The 13,765-nt window shown below is 36.6% G+C and overlaps 2 protein-coding genes across 2 annotated transcripts in view; one reads left to right on the top strand and one right to left on the bottom strand.

Annotated features, from left to right (window-relative positions):
- LOC136851590 (polyamine-transporting ATPase 13A2-like) overlaps positions 1-364 on the bottom strand; it is a 227,693-nt gene extending 227,329 nt beyond the window's left edge. The window contains exon 1 of the mRNA XM_067125881.1: positions 206-364. The gene's annotated coding sequence lies outside the window, so the exon portion shown is untranslated. The remainder of the gene's footprint in view (positions 1-205) is intronic.
- Positions 1-13,765, top strand: part of LOC136851583 (glutamate receptor ionotropic, delta-2-like) — a 67,526-nt gene that overhangs the window by 385 nt on the left and 53,376 nt on the right. The window contains exon 2 of the mRNA XM_067125867.1: positions 3,084-3,169. Within this exon, the coding sequence (XP_066981968.1) occupies positions 3,084-3,169 (86 nt within the window). The remainder of the gene's footprint in view (positions 1-3,083; positions 3,170-13,765) is intronic.

Below are 13,765 nucleotides of genomic sequence, written 5' to 3'. Positions count from 1 at the left end.
TCTGCCAGCCTTGCCGAGGCTACGTCCAGAAGAGGCTAAATCAGTCTGCATTAGCACAGATTCGCATTTAGCCAACCGATCTCAGCTAGGATGCGGTCCATCGGTTCTAGGATAGATCTCGAATGTCCTTGCACTAAGGTAAAACCTACAGAAGGCTAATCTTCAGCAGGGAATTCCAGCCAATGTGGCAGTAAGTGGCACTCACCATAACTTTCGTGGTATCCAAACTAGTGACAGATTACACAAACATGGGAAAGGGCACGGGTAAAGCGGGTGGGTTATGAGGCAATCGACTGGTTCTGGTCCTTTCACAACCATAACAAAACACGGGCCGAGTTCGTTTCACGTCATCACGAGTATGCCCTTTGACAGATAATGACGTCATATATGACGTCACTCGAATCTGATATAAACAATAGATTCTGTTTATCTGTCAATTTTTCTTCCAGCACATTAACGTCATGTGAAGCCTTCTGCTGTCACTTGGGATACAGTCAGTCCATCTCGAGTATGAAGCGATGGAAACAATATACTATGCCAGCACCAAGAAATTTGATGAAGACATGATGATACTATAGTAAATTGTTATATTGTTTTCCTCAAACATTCTATACAAGCCGGTTTTGACAGCTAACTTACATAGGCTTATTAGCAAATATTCAATCATACTTAAAAACTAACAAAAATAGAAATCTATAGAATATGTGCCATTTTGGATTACTGTATGTCTAGGCGCAGTGTCAGTGAACAAGTTTGAGTCGAACATTTTGTGTTATCTGCGGCATCCAGATTTGTGGATATGTTCGATTTCTTGTGACTTTGACTTTGGACCACTAATACATACATCCGCTCAGCCTGTTGTCGCAGCCAGTCGAAGTTTTTATAAATAAGATGAAATACATTAAGTAACAAAATTTTCGAGAAGTAATACATGTAAACTGTCTTTCAATCAAAAGAATCAACGGCGAAATTTCGATATTTTTCAGTCCATCACATTAGTATGACGTCACGGCTGACAAGTGATTTTAATTATGCAATTGCATATCAACATCTACACATAAAACATTAACTTCAGCGTCCGTGAACTTTTCGTGAATACGTGATCCTGAAGCCAGATAAAACAAGTTCTCGAGATTTTCTCCACAAAAATTTCACTATGCGCTCTTAAGTTTGCTTCGATCCTTTCACTTTCATTTGGTCTCAGTACTTTCGTGTTTCTTCTTTGAGGAAAATTTAATTCAGACTTTGTGCTTTGGTAAAAAGAAATAAAAAAAGATGATGAATTACAATAAAAATAAGCTGCATTGCCCCTGTTAAGGGCAAAGAAAGAATGAGTTCTATGGTAGTTTTTTCTACTATTGTTTTGAGAGAGAGAGAGAGAGAGAGAGAGAGAGAGAGAGAGAGAGAGAGAGAGAGAGAGAGAGATTGCAGCTTTTGCTTTCAATTTGAGGTTATAAACAGTAGCTAATGCCTTTTTCGGCTCTAAGCATAGGGGATGCCACGCCCTTAACTTGGCCTCTCTCTCTCTCTCTCTCTCTCTCTCCAATTTCACAAGTCCGGCTTTTAATTCCCCTAGACAACCTAGTGTGACTGACACAAGAATTTCACAAGGGTGACATTCTAGCCGTACTTCTGCATAACTGTCTCTTTTTTACTTGTTTTTCAGCCTTTCTGTTGCACACTCTTTTCTCTTAAACTTTTTGCATCTATCCAGTATTGTTACACTTCCGTGGAGATAAGCTGGCATGTATTAAAAGCGAAACCGGACTATAGTTACTCTGGATATCTACACTTAGTTCTGGCTTCTTACTAACGGCAAACAGTTCTTTCCAAGTTAGCCCTCATTTTCTATCTTAACAAGTGACATGACTGAAGGAGGCTAAGTTAAGTATATCTTAGTTTAACCAGACCACTGAGCTGATTAACAGCTCTCCTAGGGCTGGCCCGAAGGATTAGACTTATTTTACGTGGCTAAGAACCAACTGGTTACCTAGCAAGGAACCTACAGCTTATTGTGGAATCCGAACCACATTATGACGAGAAATGAATTTCTATCACCAGAAATAAATTCCTCTAAATCTTCATTGGCCGGTCAGAGAGTCGAACGCTGGGCCAACAGCCCTGCCAATGAAGAACTTTTCATCAGTGTAACTTACAATTATATTCAGATAATCAAGATTCCCATTTATTTTACCACTTATGTCCATCTTTTATATTTTCTAATAGTCAAGTTTGTCCATTAATTTGATCAACAAATTGCTTTTAGGGGTTATCTGACATTTTAACATGGCTCTAACTTTATCATGTGTACTAAACATAATCATCGAAGACGTCTGCAAGGTTGGTTAAACATGCGCTCCTTTTACGATATCCATGCTGGATGTTTAGAGTAAGTGTGATCCCAAGTGTCTAATTTTGTCGACGGCTGTGATACATTCGAGTTCTTCGCTGGGTGAGTCGGTAGGGCTGCGGACAGGCACTCACTGGGCCGGAGTTCGATTCCCCGGCCGGCTGATGAAGAGTTAGAGGAATTTATTTCCGGTGATAGAAATTCGTTTCTCGCTATAATGTGGTTCGGATTCCACAATAAGCTGTAGGTCCCGTTGCTAATAACCAATTGGTTCTTAGCCACGTAAAATAAGTCTAACCCTTCGGGCCAGCCCTAGGAGAGCTGTTAACCAGCTCAGTGGTCTGGTAAAACTAAGGTATACTTAACTTTTTTTTTGTGATACATTCGAGTGTCTTCCACAAGAATTGAAGTTACGAAACACAGTCGTGTCCAGCATGTCTTGACTCGCTTTCCTTTATTTTCTGTCATTCAGTCAGTAATTAGTAATGTTTTAAAATGTGTCAAGAAAAATCATAACAATGTTTATACTAGCTTGTTTCAACCAAAAATGAAAATTATGCTTAAGTAGACTGTAATGTTGAATGAAAATGCTAACAATAAAAGATGTCTTCTCTTTCCGGAAAATTGCAGGCACTGAATTAGGGAAAATCACCTGTTGGTCACTAAATTCATAAAAATGTAAATTAGTATGTACTTTGATAATTAAAGTTTTCAGTGTTTGCTTATATTTTAGATTCTCATAATGACATGGTTCTCCTTTTAGATGACTTAACTGAGAACACCTGTGGCGAAAAAGTGACTGTATGGACAAAGTGGACTGTATGATTAATCTTGTTACTTGGTCAAAAACCGCTAAAAACCTTACGTAAAACAACACCACGCACCATTCTAAATTACGGGGAGATGTCTCTCAACCCAATTCAGTGCTAACAAGGATAACACACTAATATTTTGAATGAACAGTACCACGATTAATTTCTTCCACTTACTGAGCAGTCCCTATAGACTCAATGAACTCATATCATAAGTTGCTGCGCGATAAGACAAGAGGTGCTCGCCCTTTTCTAAATGTTTCGAGTACTCACGGGTTGATTTTCAGACCTTAAAGGACTCGGTGTATGTTACCTCGTTCTGTTATAAATTATTTGCGTAACTTCGAAGTATGAACACAATACAGAGTTTATCATATCAAATTATATTCACTAAACTTGGATCACAGGAAAATGAAATAAAATGGAGGGGTATTGAAATGCACTTGCTGAATTTAAACTTAAAATTAATTAAATATCTAATGGTTAAACATATCAAATGGGTAATTATATGAGATAAATGAAAATGAATTACTCAAAAAAGGGGTTACACTTCAAAGGCACTCAAACGATCCAAGTGACAAGGTTCAAAGAACAAGGGTGATCGCCCTTTCTAAAGCACAAAACACATCACAAAACGACACCAGATTACAGATCAACTCCAAAAAAGTGAGCCAAGAAGCCGTTCGTTCCGTTCTGCATTCGGGTTTTAGGGAAAAGGAGACAAGCGAATACAGACCTGACTTACAAAGTTCACACTAATATAAAAAAAAACTTTAAGATCATTCTCAAGTTCGTTATCCAAAATAAATTAAAAACATAACACTAATGAATTCCAATATATTTGTTAAACGTAGTGAATTAATTGGTGGTGTCTGACAACACAATTTTGGGTGATATCATGCCCGTGCAGTACACGCAATCACGCAACCGTCGGGCATCACTCAGTGACTTGACTAGTGACCAACTCTCTGATGCAGACGTAAGCATCTTTTTCATAAACACACCACCAACTTCCCTCCAGCTCTTCCTTCTTCACTGCTGGCCCCGAGTTCGATTCTCCGACCGGCCAATGAAGAATTAGAGGAATTTATTTCTGGTGATTGAAATTCATTTCTCGCTGTAATGCGGTCGGATTCCACAATAAGCTGTAGGTCCCGTTGCTAGGTAACCAATTGGTTCTTAGCCACGTAAAATAAATCTAATCCTTCGGGCCAGCCCTAGGAGAGCTGTTAATCAGCTCAGTGGTCTGGTTAAACTAAGGTATACTTTTTTTTTAGCTTCTTCAGAAATTATTTCAGCAGAATCATAGAAAAATCAAACAAAATAATGTAAGTGTCCCCTCCAATAGATGTGGTTTCTTTTCCCTTATTAATATTGCAATGGAGACATACATATTTCTACAAAACTCAAACATGTAGAGGCATTTAAATTTCACATGAATAACAGATACAAATAACATAGTTCTCGTCGTCTGTCGGTTACCTGACAGAAGGCAATTCACAAAAAAAATTAAATCAGTCTTTTTCTTATGACAACAGACGATACTAATGACTCTACAGTAAGTAATAGATCATATGAAAATGTGTTAATACACCAAAATATTATGAAAAGATTGTTGTGCGGGGAATTTCCCACAACACCTACCTGCTTTTGTCTTTTACCACGCTCAGGACAAAAATTAAACAGGAAATTTCGTCTTCGACTGGTATACTTCACGGCCAAACACAAAGAGATATGAAGTATTTTAGATTGGCGAGGGAGAGACATGCTCTTTTGTTGACCTTTATTCGACTGTCTTTTATTTATGCACCTGATTGCAGCAGTGCGGTCTGCATAGGAGCCAGTTCGTGCTGACTCAGACAGCATTTTGGAACGCAAGGATCTCCGACTTTACTTAAACAAAAATTTCAGCCTCAAGAGAGCATATTTTAGCACGGACCCATCCTTCCACTGACCAAGATTTAATAGTACATTGCTTTTCTTCAAACAGACTTGGCGTCTTCATTTCAGAGTAAATGTACATGTAATATTTACAACTATGTAATTTGTTTCTCTACAGGTATTCAACAGCTCGATATTTGTTTTTACTTTGCACCTGGTTTTAGTTTTCTGTAAAAGAAAACTAGTGAGATGGCTATTTGTTTGTCCGTCTGCACTTTTTCTGTCCGCCCTCAGATCTTGAAAGCGACGGTGGCTAGAGAGCCGCAAATTTGTATGTTGATCATCCACCCTCCAATTATCAAGCATACCAAATTGCAGCCCTCTAGCCTCAGTAGTTTTTATTTTATTTAAGGTTAAAGTTAACCATAATCGTACTTCTGGCAACGATAAAGGACATGCCACCACCGGGCTGTTGTTAAAGTTTCATGGGTAGCAGCTCATACTGCATTACACAGAGACCACCGAAAGACAGATCTATTTTCGGTGGCCTTGATTATACGCTTAGCGGCTGTACAGAAAACTCGATTGCGCCGAAGAAACTTCGGCGCATTTTTTACTTAAGTTTACTTTACAATCAATTTCATTTGTATTTCCTATTTATTGTTTTATATCTTAGTAGCTTTGCTTAATTTTTATTTGTACTTCTTTTATTTTATCGTACTTTAAAAATCTATTTTATCTTAGATAATTTTGGGTAAGATATTTGATCTTGTTAAATTTAAGTGATTTTTATAGTTTTCGTCATTATTTCAGCCTGATGATGAGATTATTTGCCTCGAAAGCTTGCAAAATAAACTGTTATGCCTACACTTGCTTAATAGATTTATATATACTGTATATTCAATATATATATATATATATATATATATATATATATATATATATATATATATATATATATATATATCTTTCTATCTATATATCTATATATATTTACATAAAATATACATACATACATACATACATATATGTATACGCACATGTATGTATATACTGCATAAATAACGTAAAATTTATTGCATGCAAATGAATATTCTGATGTTATTAAGAATGAACAATTTTGTTGTTTGATATATATATATATATATATATATATATATATATATATATATATATAATTTATGTGAAATTAATTGCATGCAAATGAGTATATATATATATACATACAAAATTTGTATGTAAAATTAATTGCATGTAAATGAGCACATATATATACATACAAAATTTGTATGTAAAATTTGTTGCATGCAAATGAATGCTCTGGCGGCATTATTAAGAATAAATTTTGTTGGAGTTGGGTGTAATGATCTATAGGGTTTCAATTTTTCGCTTTATGTTATGATCTTATATTTTTTGAGGACTTTGTTTCTGTCTTGTTGTCGTTTAAGTGTGAGCCAAGTTACTATGTTAGCTGACTGAAAGGCGAGAGACCTGCCGTTGTCAATCAAAAATGAGGGAAGAGCTTGCTGATGCGTTAGAAGAGAGCGTGTGCGTCAGCACTGCTGTGTCAGCAAGGCGCCTCTGTGACAAGTTCCCTCTAAGGCAGTGGTCGAGTCATAGGTAGGTTTCCAGTATGTTACATATTATGTTGGTTTGTGACGATTAAACGCAAGGTATCTAGACCTTGATTAAACGTATCGAAGTCTAGAAACGTATAATGGATGAGAATCAATAACTGAAGATGTTCTTAACAATGGTTCATCATCAATAAATGAGATATATATTGAGGTGGTATTATTATGTTTTTAGATATTCCGAGTTAGGTCGACTCTTTCCATTTGTGTCATATAATGTTGTGATAAGATGGGGCTGTGAAAGGAGATATTTTGAAAATCGTGTACGTTCAAAAGGAGGATATTGTTATGAAAAATGACCTAGTCTCGAGATATTGTTGAAGGCATTAGAAATTGTCGCACCTTCATCCAGCAACAATCACCCCCAGGGGCGTCATTCGGGGGTGGCATCTGCCCCCTCAAGACACTGATGGCCCCCACCCCCCAAGACTTGGTTTGCCCGCCTAGCCTTTGAAATAATAATAATAATAATAATAATAATAATAATAATAATAATAATAATAATAATAATAACAACAACAGTAAAATTCACGCCAAGGTGAATCTTGTATGGCTTCAAAATGCGCGCAAATTTCCAAAAATTTCTAGAGGGTACTTACAGCCCCCCGCCAACCCCCGGCTGATAGGGCTCGCTTGCTCGCCACCCCACCCATACCATAACTTCTAAGCCTTCCCCGACCCCCAAAATCCCCCAAGTAAAATCTAAATGACGCCACTGCTCACACCACGGAGTAATTTGTTGCAGCGAACAAGGCTAATCTTAAATGCTTGTGGACATGCACGTCGAAGGGTCTGTCTCTCAGTCCCTAATTCCTCATTTGGTTTTAGTGTACCTACTATAAAAATGGATAATTATACGAAGTCACTCTTACTTTCATTACAATTACAGTTATTTTTCCACCTGCCTTATCAAAGACAAACCTCATTTATGCGTGTTATATTGTCAAAGACATAACTTTTATCATTTCATACCAGACTAAAAGGAAGATATTTACACGCAGTTCTTCAAGAATCAAGAAAAAGCAAGGCAGACTCAGACTCAGAATAATACTCCTTGTCCTAAGTGGTTTCGGCTACTGGAATATTTGTGCAAAAGAAATATCCATTTATTCTCTCTCTCTCTCTCTCGCTCTCTCTCTCGCTCTCTCTCTCTCTCTCTCTCACTTTGGTATGCTCTCATGCATGGAATTTTTGTTTTATTCCAAAACGGCCTTGAAATACCAAACTGTTACTTGCAAATGCCTACCTTTTGATTCATAATATCTTTGCATGACCCCATCATGGTTAGAGATTCACCGTTTGATGTATTCGGTTATAAGTAATAATAATTCGTAATTTATGGTAATAGTTTGGCCCTTGCATTTTAATTATCTATGTAAATTTGTCTTACTTGTAAGTAGAATATGCACCAGAACTGTCACGTATATTCGCCCTCCCCACCCCCGAGCGCTCTCTCTCTCTCTCTCTCTCCTCTTCTCTTTCCACCTCTATTAACAGTTGAAAAAGAATGACAAGTGATAGCGATGAAAATACCTTTATCACTCGTCATTTTTTGCATCTGTGATTTGCTACCTATGGACGTAATCGGTGTTGAAAATTCATCCTGTTCTATATTAACTGGTGTTTACTAACATAAATGCGGGAAATTAGTCCCACTCAACCTGTCCCTACTTTGTGGGAAAGCATTCCCTCACAACAAGCTTGGGCTTCCAAATGCCATCAAAACTGTGAGTATTAAAGAATATTACGGTGAACTTTGATCGTTTATATTAACATTATATATTAAGAACTGAGTCGAACTCTTTTCCTATATTATCATTTCTCCGTAATTAGGTAATTTTATGTACTATCAATTCTACCATTACTTACTTGAAATGTTTACGATAATGTAACGTTTCCTCCTCCCTTCTTGCAATGCGTATAGTAAATTGCTCGCTTTTGACCAGTATTAACTAATCCCTCATAATCGACCTTCCTTTCGTGATCTACATATTCTTATTTAGGAGTACTTCAATATTGATAGTAATGTTACATTACAATCATTGTTGAATATGGGTAAATTGCTGATCATTCTTGTTGGGCGGTGATTGGAAAAAGATTAATCGTATCATTACAACTTATAATATCGAATGATGAGCAAAGCAGAGCACACAAAATTACGATGCACCAAGATCTAAATGTTTCTTTTTCTCTCTTTGTTCAAAGAATGTATATTTAGGTTTGCCTTAAAAAAATATCATACTTACGTTTCCTCAAAAGGGTAAAAGAAGCAAAAGAACGAAAAACGGACAGCAAATAACTTTCAGCTTGATCAGAGGGTGAAAGGTTAATAGGTGAGAGAATGAGAACATAAATTTTTCAGCGTTGAAGATGGCAGTTCCAAGACTAATTAAGGCACGGACGAACGGAATCTGAATCTAATTTAGAGAGATTATTGGCAACCGCTGGAAGTTCATTTTATATGTACTTGGATTTCAAGGCTTTGTGGTGACAACATAACATTTTTTTTTATTTAGACCTAAGATGAGGTCTGCACCTGAAATACTCTGACAAAGGTACTACAGCGTAAATTATATTCTGCAATTGACTGATGTATGTTCATCTCGTGACTAGCTATTGTATGTTTAAAAACCATTTTAAACTATTCCTCACATACTTACAAACTTAATTATACCTTTCTGGACATTTTGGCATCATCAACTTTATTTCTATGGGGAAATATGTAAAGGACTGGATGCTGTTTGTTCAAAGTTCATTTACACGAATACAAAATTCGAAAGAAAATTTGCCCATAAATATGAACATCACAGTATACAATAACTACTGTAATTGAATATATATATTGGGTGTTTCAAAATTAGAGAGCCCCCCCTCCACAGAACAAATGGAAAGTTATGAAGTTTTCTGCTATAAATTATCTCCAAGTACATTATTTTAAGTTTCTATTAAGCTATTTTTTATTTTACATTTCTTGTATTTTCAGACTGAGTGACGGAGTATACAGCCATAGCTAACGACTTGGAGGAAATCAGATGGATTGACCGAATCCGGGCTATAACCTTCAGAGAGGCCACGGATGCTGGCGCATCCTTCATTTCACGCCGCTCCTGGATAGCTAAATACATTAGAAGAGATGAATCCTTTGTTAAAAGAAACTGGAACAAAAATCCATATGACTGTCATCGCAAAAAGAGTGAGAATCTTGGAAGGCCTGACGTCCTTTCTCAGGGGTCAAAAGACATCATAGCTGAGGCAGTAGGTAGACCAAGAAAGTCTTTACGTAAATTGGAACTTGAACTAGAAACAAAAAGGGGAAAGAAGAGAAGTTATAGTGCTGTATATCGTGAGTTGAAAAAATCTGATATCAAGCCATTTCATGTTATCAGCAAGCCCAACATCGCTCAGCAACAGAGAGATGACCGTGCATGGTTTTGTGGTTCATTTCTTAAAGATTGGGATGAAGCTGACTTTCTTCATGTTGCTGCATCAGATGAATTCTTCATTTACACAGTCAGGAAGCCAAATCATAAAAATGACATCATTTGGCCTGCAAAGTTGGATGATATCAGTGATGACGTGCGCTGCCGCCAAGTTGTGAAATTTCCTGAATGTCTGGGAATTTTTCTCTGTTTCACAGCCAAACGGTTAATGTGGATCATCAAAGAAAAAGGACAGTCATGGATTTCTTCTCGTCAAGTGAATTTCCAGGTAGCACGCGTCAATAACATCTTCGAAGATTCTGTACATTTATCTCATACCAATAAACCAGTTAACACCCAGCCAGTATGTCACTCAACCCCCAGTCCTTACAACCTCTTACAAGAAAATTTTACTTGTTCTTTGCTTTTACAGCCTACAGTCAGTAATACAGTACAGTAACATGGAACACATGCATTATATAATTATATACACTGCATAAAACCAGTGGGGTAGTGGTTATGGCTGGAGGAACATGATTGGGGTCACCTGCTAAAAAGGCAGGGAACGACTGGCTTAGCAGAAGGAGAGAGTCCTATATAAACGAACTAGAGAGAGAGAGAGAGGGAAGTTAGTACAGTTAAGCTCGGGAGACAGATGCAGTTGGTGTGAAGTGAATTAGTGCCGCCGAATCAAAGACAGAGTCCAGTTGTGGGCTCAGATAAAATTCGGGAACATATCTTCTAAAGACAGAGTTCTGCTGTCATCTTCACAGAATTGCGGCGTCTCCCAAAGTCTCGGTACCGTTACCCATAAAGAAACAGGTGTAAGAGAAATTATTGTAACCTTTTAAGAGTCTAATAAATGTATTAAAGGGAAAACACAATTTATTTAAACACCGTACAAACTAAACTGTTTTTTAAGATAGCCGACATCTGAGCACGATAAGTTGAGTGCAATATAACACACACCAAGCAATTTGTTACTATTTAAGTGAAAGTCCACAGTGTAACAGATATAGGTTTTCCAAGAATATATAAATACTAAATATATATCTGTAATGCTTCACATTTTTCGGATATGCTTGTCACTACAAAGCCTTAAATCCAAATGCAAGATTATAAAGTAATTCTGATGCCCGTAGCAGCAATAGAACCAGCATACAGGGTATCAAAAGGAGCTCACGTTGCCGACCTGATCACCTTTCTTGTGGATGCTGGTTCGAATCCTGCTACAGGCTTCTTAATTACTTCATATACTTGCATTTGAATCTAAGGCTTTATAGTGACAAGAGTATCCAAACAGTGTGAAGCATTCAAGAATTTATGAGGGCACTGTGGTCATTACATATATACATATATATATATATATATATATATATATATATATATATATATATATATATATATATATATATATATATATATATATATATATATATATATATATATATATATATATATATATATATATATATATATATATATATTAAATTTTCCCAAGAATCCCACCCACCCAATGCTTCATTTAAAGCTGGAAAATACAATAGTGCATTTTGGGCACTGCCTGACAAGGAAGGGTGGAAGGAATATAGGCCCCTCCCTTAAGCTGTTAATCACACTCCCTTAATCGCTTTCCAACTTTCTTTTCTTGAACATGTGATGCTGTGGGAGACTTTGCTTTCAGATCCTAAGCCTGGCCGGAGGCAGGAATACCGCCAGGGTGGTAGATTAAGAGAGGACAGCTGGCATGAACACCTGGACTAAGTCGTAGATGATGCTCGTGCATAAGGAAACACCACCAACCCCAACCTGCCTGTGGATGACCTCCTGACCCCTGACCGAAGTTATTTAAGGATCTCAATGAAGGCACAAGCGAGAGAGACATTTCTGGACGCGAGCAAGACACATCTCCCCTTCCATTCCCACCTTCATCAGAGAGCCATGCCCTACCACGTGTTCCTATCTTGTAGGGACCTTTAGCCTTCTTACCAGTGAAGCCCTTAGCCCTTCCTCTGCCACCATTTCCCTCACTGAAGCCACCTCTTCTACAAGATAAAGTGATCTGTTGCAAAGGTTCTTCCAGTCAGTCACACTGTTTTAATTCTCATACTACACTTCCTATTTCCATTGCTAAGTGCCAGTATTTCCATATCAACCTTGCCTTGTTAGGTCAGTGTTACGTAAATGTCTGTGTTTAAATTACATAAAATTGTGTGTTCAAGGCTTCTTGACACCCTCCGTGCTCGCCTTGTCCTATGCATATTTTACTGCGTCCTTACTGGCTTTTAATTCGTGAATCTCTCCATTTACAGAGGGTTTGTTAGCTGTGGAAATCTCTCTTGACTGTGCCTTGTATCAGCATCGTCACACCGACGGATATACAGTACTTTCAAGCTTTCCCAGTTATAATTAACCTCTCAGGCCCTGCCTGCCTGATTGGTCCATTTCATCTTCTGATATTTCGTTTCATGTAAATACACGTAATTTTAAACTTACCCTAACGTGTTTACTTACAAATATTGTGAGTAGAGCCCTCAGCTCAGATAAATTCCCCTTTTTCCTTGGGTTTTTACGATTTCCTGAATCAACAGCAGTCAGATTTTATACAAAAAATAGAGGTAAGTAACGAAATCATTCATTTAGAGTCTGTAACTGGCTCATGGTAAGCATTTCCCAAGGTTAAATGTAAAATATATATATATATATATATATATATATATATATATATATATATATATATATATATATATACAAATTTTTCAGCGAATTTTGTATTTTTTAAAAATGGACTTTGAAAAATCAACATCCAGGCTTCTACAAAATTTGCCAAAGAAATAAAATTAATAATGCAAAAATGTCCAGAAATGTATAATTAGTTGTTTGAGGAATAGTTTAAAATTGGTTTTTAAACATACACTAGCTAGCCATAAGAACAGACATCAATTTAGGATGTCATTTAGGTTGTAGTATATATACATAGTATATATATAGATATATATATATATATATATATATATATATATATATATATATATATATATATATATATATAATATAATATATATATATATATATATATATATATATATATATATATATAATAAATATATATATATTTAAGCAAATATGTAATAAATAATGCAATACACTAGTCAACTCACCTGTTTTATAACCAGAATAAAAGGGTAGGTCGCCATGAAAGCCATAGTTGCATTAAGTTACTTTATTTCACACAGTTCAAACGGGAAATAAACCATGACTGGTATGCAGTCCAGCAAGACAAATGCAATACTAAATTAAAAACAACTCACAGTATTTGCTTTCAGAAAAAGAAAGGTATATTTACACATAAAAAATACAAATGGGAGCCCTTGGTTCATGAGTACATATTTTACTATTGCAAACAGTTGCGAAAGCAGGAAGCTTGCTTGCAGCAAGGGTGACTTAACTGTCTTCTGAGGCAACTTCTCACAGGTAGGTCTGCGGCATAAACACATTGGTGGGGGAGGGGGGGGGAGATAACACGTCTCTGGAAATAGATTTCCAGATGAGAATCCGTGCATGAAAGAGTCTCTTACTTGCAATAATCTGTCCCAGTGGAGGGTTGATTTATTCTATGTCACTAAGGAAAGGATTATTTCATCAATAAACTTAATTCATATGGGGAAA

Source organism: Macrobrachium rosenbergii, chromosome 3 (assembly GCF_040412425.1).
Source record: "Macrobrachium rosenbergii isolate ZJJX-2024 chromosome 3, ASM4041242v1, whole genome shotgun sequence".
Taxonomy (NCBI): domain Eukaryota; kingdom Metazoa; phylum Arthropoda; class Malacostraca; order Decapoda; family Palaemonidae; genus Macrobrachium; species Macrobrachium rosenbergii.
This window is presented reverse-complemented; position numbering and strand designations above follow the sequence as displayed.